Source organism: Salvia splendens, chromosome 8 (genome assembly GCF_004379255.2).
Source record: "Salvia splendens isolate huo1 chromosome 8, SspV2, whole genome shotgun sequence".
Lineage (NCBI taxonomy): Eukaryota > Viridiplantae > Streptophyta > Magnoliopsida > Lamiales > Lamiaceae > Salvia > Salvia splendens.
The window spans coordinates 29,628,658-29,636,431 of record NC_056039.1 but is presented as its reverse complement, the minus strand read 5'-3'; the positions used below and the strand labels follow the sequence as shown (position 1 = coordinate 29,636,431).

General features: G+C 44.0%; 1 protein-coding gene across 1 annotated transcript; it reads right to left on the bottom strand.

The window, feature by feature from the left end:
- Positions 1-1,872: 1,872 nt before the first annotated feature.
- On the bottom strand, positions 1,873-3,564 carry LOC121746045 (vacuolar protein 8-like). Its single transcript, XM_042139978.1, has one exon. It carries the CDS (start codon positions 3,562-3,564, stop codon positions 1,873-1,875), a length of 1,692 nt encoding a protein of 563 aa, XP_041995912.1.
- Positions 3,565-7,774: the final 4,210 nt, after the last annotated feature.

Below are 7,774 nucleotides of genomic sequence, written 5' to 3'. Positions count from 1 at the left end.
GGATGTTAGAAAATAGCCAACGAACGATTAACAGTGATGAGGTGGCGCTACGCATTCCTGGTGAGTCTTAGCTCTGTCTGAAAGATCAGACCATAGAGCAGTTATTTATGGTATTAGGTTTTTAACATCATTTATGTAAGTGTTGACTAATCAAGGATTAAGGATGGATAACGAGGTAAATGTTGTAGGTTACTCTTACTATGATGTTTCTCTTCTTTGACTGTCATGATCAACATCTCCTGTTGTGTACATGCATGAATCTTTCTGAAGAATGTCAGTTTGTCTTTGTGGTGAACAATTTGTTATAATCTTATTTTAAATCCAAGGAGAAATGTTGCATTGAATGTGCTCTTGATATGCATTTTCATGTGGTTATCAGGCCTAACACTCATTTAATTCAACAACCATTTTCAAAATAAAATAACAAGATCAGATCCATTTCACTAAACATTTCTAAATAGAAATTATCTTAAATAAATAAAAGAAAATAGAATCAACAAGATCAGATCCATCTCATTTCCTTGAAATCAATCTTTCATCTCTCTGTTAGCTCTCGGGGATATGATCCTCTCTAGTGTTTATAAACACAGGATGAGGTGCTGTTCCGCAAACGACATCGTACCAATTACGATGATGACTTAAGCCATGTCTTCTCCATTGCATTTCTCCACCGCTAAATAATGTTTCTGATTGAGTAAATAATTACATTCAAAGATGACCATTTTCTCTATTGCATTTCTCCACCGCAAAAAAATGATCATTTGTGGATTGTTTTTGTTTGTTCGGGATTCAAAGATCCAAAAGATAATGTGTTGGACAAAAATTATAAAATGGTTATATATTTGGGACTAAAAATAGACTTTAGTCTTCTTTTTTCTATTTATTTAAAATGAAACAGTGTTAAATTTGTAAATTACTAATGGTACATCACATAAGAGGACACTAGTTCCTAAATTCAGTAAATAAAAACATTATACTCCAGCAGGCAAGAAATTTGGATTGGCAAAAGCATGGGGGCCAACAATTATTGATCTAAAAAGATGAAAAACCATTGTCAATAATCATTCAATGCACATATCAATTTTACCGATCCAAGAATTATACTGTATCACATATTTTCATGTTAGGCCACTAGTCCCCACCTTAACTGGCATATGCATTAAATAATTACAATCTACCTTAAACCAATTTCTTATCATAGTAACATGCATGTAATTTGTGTTAACAAAAAAACAAATACTCCAAGAATTAATCTTTTAGAGCATCTCCAGTGGTCGGCGGACAAGCAATAGCCCAGCCATAACCCAGTCATGCCACATCAGCAGCACTAAATTCCTCCTGCCACATCAGCTGGACAAGTAACTGGACAAACAATAGCCCAGCCATAGCCTTGCCACATCATCAGCACTAAAAACAAATAATTAAACAATCATACAAAATACGGAATTAAATTTACGACACATATACGGAAAAATTCTCTAATAATATATAGTGTTTCGAAAATTTTAAAAAAAAATCGCTCGCCGGTTCCTCGCCGATCTGGAGGCTGCAATAGCGGCGAACCGATCGGCGAGAGAATCGGCGAGCGCCCGCCGAAATTCTCGCCGATTTGGCGCTCGCCGGCTGCAATAGTTCGGCGAGCCGCTCGCTCGCCGACCACTGAAGATGCTCTTACAATTACGTTATGCATCTGATGAACTATCACATTCTTCTTCATCAAATGCTAAACCAACACTTGACATGCTCTCATCTCCACTTGATTCCATAACCATTCACCATGTGCAGAATCTGAAAATGCAAAATGCCCAGTAATCATCTTCATCACTAAAAAAAAGGAGTGTTTGTAAATACAAGGGAGGCTCTAAAAAAGAATCAAGAATGCCAGATTCCACTGAGAATGGTGCCTAATCTATTGGAAGACATCTTTCTGACAATTTTCTTAGCATCAGAAAACTGAGCCTCCGCAAGCTTCTCGATGTGCTTAAGGTATCCGGAAGTCTCAATCTTCTTCCTGGCAGCAGCGCTGCTGCTCGTCAGCGACGTCAGTATCGACAGCAGCAGGTTCTTGTTCACTGCATTGTTCACCTCCAGCATCCGCAGCACCAGCCCCAGATTCTGATCGCTCTGCACGAACTTCTTCCTGTTCTTCGGAACCACAATCATGCTCGATATCGTCTCCGCCGCCATCTCCCGAATCTCCACCGATTTCGAGTCTAGAAGCTTCACCAAAACCGGCATGAACCCTGCTTCCCCCATCACCTTCCTCCCTTCCTCTGAAGTCCCGGATAGCCAAAACGCCGTCTTCAATGACAGTTCTTGGACGGAGACCTCCCCGTGTCGGAGGAAGTAGAGAATGTGATCCATGAAACCGTAATTCACCAGCAAATGTAGTGAATTTTGCGATGAGCAACATATGTTCACTATCCCTCTCAATGCCATCTCTCTTGTCTTCGTTGATAAGGTCGATTTTGGGCAGAAGACTCTCACTAATGCTCGAATCCCACCTTCTTCAATGATAATTTCCTTTACATATTCATCGTTGCAAGCCATGGTTTGCAGCAAATCAACTGACCTAATTTTGATGATTTCCTCTTTACACTTTGCCAGGTTAACGAATAGAGAAATCCCGCCCTCCTCCACCACGAACCTTTTGACTTCTTCGACTCCGACGAGATTCTTCAGCACCGCACAAGCCAGCGCGACCAATTCCACACCGCTGCCGCCGCTACAGATCTTCAAGAGGGCAGTGATCCCTCCATGTGACAAAATAGACCACACATTTTCTGAATTCTCCGTTACTGAAAGCAGACACGTGGCGGCGAGCTTTTTACTCTCTTCGTCCCCCAATTCGAGAACCCTAATCAAAGGAGCAATCACCCCTGCACCAATCAATGCGCTCTTGCAACACTCAATCTGTGCAATTAAGCACACACACTTCGCAGCCTCTTGCTGAATTTCACCATCGAGTAAGTTTACCAGAAATCCGATGAAATCATCGAGCTGCAGAGCGACGGTTACGTATCTCTCATCTTCCTGAATCACTTGATTGAAAGCGAGGAGCGCTTGCTTCTTCATCTCAACGCTCCCAATCCTGAACCTCGACAGCAAATCGACGACGTAGAATCTGACATCTTCCATCGACGCGGCGGCGCTGGGCCGGGAAACAACGATGGCGTCGCCGCGGGCGAGCAGTCCCGCGGCGTAGATGTCGAGAATGGTGGTGATGTGAGCGTCGATTTTGGCGGAGACGATGTCGAGATCGCTCTGCATAAGCAGCTTCCCGCTGTAGGAGAGGTTCAGGCACTGCTTCGCGAGGCCGTCGCAGCTGCAGAGAGTGGCTAAGATGGAGTCTAGAAGTGGCGGGAGAGATGGAATCTGTGCGGCGGATTGGCAGTTGTGGATGGCGGTGAGATTGGAGAGGAGGTCTTGGAATTTGGAGCGGATGATTTGCCATTTGGGGGAGAAGACTTTGATGGAATGGGAGAGAGAAATCAGGGAAGAAATCAGAAGAATAGCTTGGGGTAGTGTGGACGAATGATCAGTTGTACTGTTTTCTTCATCCATTTCTGTGGAGTGTTGCGGTTTGTGACAGAGTGCATTTGCTTCATATTCATTGAAATTGAAAGGTAGTAGTAGCAGTAGCAGTAGCAGTATTACTATTATTATCTGAGTCACTCTCACACCTCATAAAAAGGATAAATAAAATATGCATATATTTATGCTTATAGTATATCTTTTACTCTCTCCTCTTCGCCATACCATCAATCCCATAGGTTAGAAATAGTTTAAGCAATTAATGTGGAATTTTATTCTTAACAATACAACTGATAAATTTAGTTCTCCGTTCAATTTACTCTATTTTGTACTATTGAAATGCCAAATGCAATATTATGAGTCTGTATGGTTTCTCATATCTGGCAGCATTTACTTAAGGGGCATTTGCAGGAAGTGTAGTAGTCTAAGACAGATGTGGATGTTAAGAGCATCCACTGCGTTGTCTCCATACCGTCCCTTAACCGTCCCTTAAAGTACTATTTAAAGGCCCCACTGTATTTTTTCACTTCATCCTTTAACTAAGGGACGGAACCTGCAACGCTCCGTCTCTTAAATTACTATTCATTCAATTTCATTTTTTATTTTTATTTCCAACCCAATTAAATTTAAAAAACACTTCATTAAAATTAAAACAACATTACAACTTAAAATAAAAAAAATAGAAAAAAGACATAATTAAAATCCTAAAAAAATAAAAATGACATAATTTAATATTCTCCGCAAAAGTTTTCTCAAATGTGCTAAATTATATCCTCTTGGAGTTAGGCGTGGGCGCTAGAGTCGCGTGTCCTTGCCCGAATAGCCAACCGTCTTGTATAGACGGATGCGCTCCACTTCGCGGCGGACTACTTGCGGTTGAGCTTCCGGGGGATTCGGGGTCGAACCAATTTCCCGCCTCGGGTCCTTCGTCTCGGACAATCATGTTGTGCAAGATTATGCACGTATACATGATGTCGACCATGCTCTCCATGAACCACGAACGAGCCGGGGCTTTGATGATGTTGAAGTGCGCTTGGAGAACCCCGAACGCCCTCTCCACATCCTTGCGAGCAGCCTCATGCTTCTGCGCAAAAAGAGCATGCTTTGGGTTTGCAGGCCTGCTGCACGTCTTCACGAAGGTCGGCCACTTCGGGTAGATGTCGTCGGCGAGATAGTACCCCATTTTATACAGCCGGTTGTTGGCGACGAAGTTGATGGCCGGCGCTTTACCATCCAAAACTTCGGTAAAGAGGTCGGACTGGTGGAGAACGTTTACGTCGTTGTTCGAGCCAGGGACCCCGAAGTACGCGTGCCAGATCCAAAGTCGGTAGTCGGCAACGGCCTAGAGTACAACGGTTGGGTGGGTGCCTTTGTGGCCGCTCGTGTAGGACCTTCTCCAAGCCACCGGGCAATTCTTCCATTGCCAGTGCATGCAATCGACACTGCCAAGCATCCCGGGGAATCCGTGCACTTGTTCGTGCAGGTTGAGAAGGAACTGACAGTCGGTCGTGCTTGGTCTCCGGAGAAATTCGTCGGTGAAGGCTGCCCGGACGCCTTTGCAGAATTTGAGCAAGCACGTGCGCCCAGTGGTGTCTCCGATGTGGAGGTATTCGTCGAACATGTCGGCTGTTTGTCCAGTCGCAAGCTGACGGATTGCTGCAGTACATTTCTACAACGTCGTGTGGCTGGGACGGCCGACCGCGTCGAACCCTTCTCGGAAGAACTCTTCTCGGGCCGCCAAAGTATTCGCGATGTGGAGAAATAGCGGTTTACTCATGCGGAAACGGCGACGGAAGTAGGTATCTCCCCAAATCGGGTTATCGCAGAAGTAGACACGTACTAACCTTGTGGCGGCTTCCTCCCGGTTACGATGGATGTACGTCCGGGAGCGTCGTGGGGGCGGAGCGGCTTCCTCCGCCTCCCGTCGTCGATCTTCTTCAAGTGATTGTTCCATTATTTGACGCATTTACTCAAAAGGATCCATTAGTTTGGGTTGATTTGAGATGGAAATTAGAGTGGATATAGAGAGGATTTGAGAGGAATAAATGTGTGTTTGTGTGTGAAATGAGTATGAAATAGGATTATTTATAGAGTAAAGAAAAAAAAAGTAAAAAAAAATTTGAAAATAAAAAAAACAAAATGGTAACATTACCGTTTGAATTTTTTTTATATTAAAATTCAAATTTTTTTTAAAAAAATGAATTTTTTTTTTTAAAAAATTCAAATTTTTTTTAAAATTTTCTTCATTAAAGTCTTAAAAATTAAAAAAAATTACATAATTTAAATCCTAAAAATTAAAAATTACATAATTAAATTCATAAAATTAAAAAAAAACCCACTATTCTTGGCCGAATTTCGCCCAAATGGATGATGAATGTGTGTATTTATAGATGATTTTAGGATTAAATTTTTTCAAAAAAAATTTCAAAAAGCTGGTAATAAAATCTGTATATTTTTGGGAATCCAAAAATATATATTTTTTAATTTTTGATATTAGTTTTAATTTTTTTTAAAAAAGAAAATGCCAACGGCTAATAGAAACGCGCCACGTCGCCCTGCTCGCTGACACGGACGTGCTCTTAGCTAAGAGCAGCGTCGTGCCAGCGGCAAGAGCGCAGCGGCGGACAGCAGTGCTGTGCCGCTGGCACGGATGGACATCGGTGTGCTCTCCGCTGTGGATGCTCTTAGCAAGGTATCCACCGGCGGCACCAGTGACTATTCCCCGCGCTGATTTGTAGGCACCTCAATGGGTGATATAACTGACCCAAAGATTTAAAGCTGTTCCATACCGAAAGACAAAAATGGATCGCTAGCCATTTTATTAAGGGAGCTAAGAGCATCCACAATGGTAAATAGGTCAGCCATAGGCTAGCCACAACTCCTCCTGCCACATCATCAGCACTAAAAACTCCTCCTGACACATCATCAGGACAAGCAACTGGACAAGCAATAGGCTAGCCACAATAAACAAAATTATAAAAAACAAATAATTAACAATCACACAAAATACGAAATTAAATTTACGACACATATACGGGAAAATTCAATAATAATATTTAAATTAAAAAAAGTAAATTAATTTCAAAAAAATATAAATTAATATAAAAAAATTCAATAATAACATTTAAATTTATAAAAAGTACATTAATTTTTTTAAAAAAACCTTTTCCACGCATGACCCCCGCCTCCGCCTCACTCGTCGTGGCCGCCCGCGTCTGAGCCCCCCAACTGTGCCGCGGCGGCATCCAAATCGACCCGCATACTCTCGAGCATTGAGTGAAGAAACCTATTCTCCACGGGTCAGTTGCTTCCTTCCAGTCAGCTAAGATCTTGTACATCTGAGCCCTCGTTTGTTTACGCGCGAAGAAGGCGAGCTCGGCTGTCGACTTGCCAACAGGGGTATGCCGACTGGACCTCCTGGGACCCCTGGCGGGCCCGTTGCACCCGCCTTTGACCAATTGGGCGAGTGCGCCGCTGTGTGGCCTCCCCTCCGGGCAAAATGCCTTGTAGGCTGCTGATATTTTAGCCCACAAGTTGACGATCCTCAGATTGTTCGAATGGAGGGGATCATCGCAAACACTCACCCAAGCCTTGGACAGCGCGACGTTCTCCGCATCCGTCCACTTCCTCCGTGTCGGGCTGTCGTCATCAGCCGGCTGCGACGACTCGCCGACCACCCTCTTGCCCTTCCCTTTGCCCTTCTTCTTCTTTGGCGCGCCCCGACCCTGCCCTACTCCCCCTGTTTGAACGGGAGTGTCCGCATCCCCGAGATCTATCCCCAACTCCTCTAAGGAGAAAGTATCACACCCAGTGAACTGCGTCTCCGATGGGGTCGATGTGTGCGAAGAAGCAGTCAAAAAATCAAAACTGGGACGATAGACGTTGTCCCCCCCGGCGTCCCCTGCATCCTCGGCTGCATCCCTGACTGCCACCCCGGCATCATCTGCATCCCGGATTGCATCCCCGGTACCCCCTGCCCGCCCTGCATGTCTGCCATCCCGGCATACTACCCCCGGATGCCATCCCGGACATCATCTGCTGCCAAGGGTACATGTTGTAGTACCCGGCCATCGGACCCCATCCACTTCCCACGGGTACCGTGGGAGTTTGAGACCCGCTCGTCACTGGGGTAGACTCGTTGTTGTGCTCCATTTCGCGTTGTTGCTCTTGTACAGAAATTAAGATAGAGAGAAAACTCGTTAAAACAAGTGGTGCGAATGAAAATGACGTGCAAATCGCG

Coding starts and splice junctions, on each gene's coding strand:
- LOC121746045 (XM_042139978.1), bottom strand. CDS start 3,564: ATGGATGAAGAAAACAGTACAACTGATCATTCGTCCACACTACCCCAA.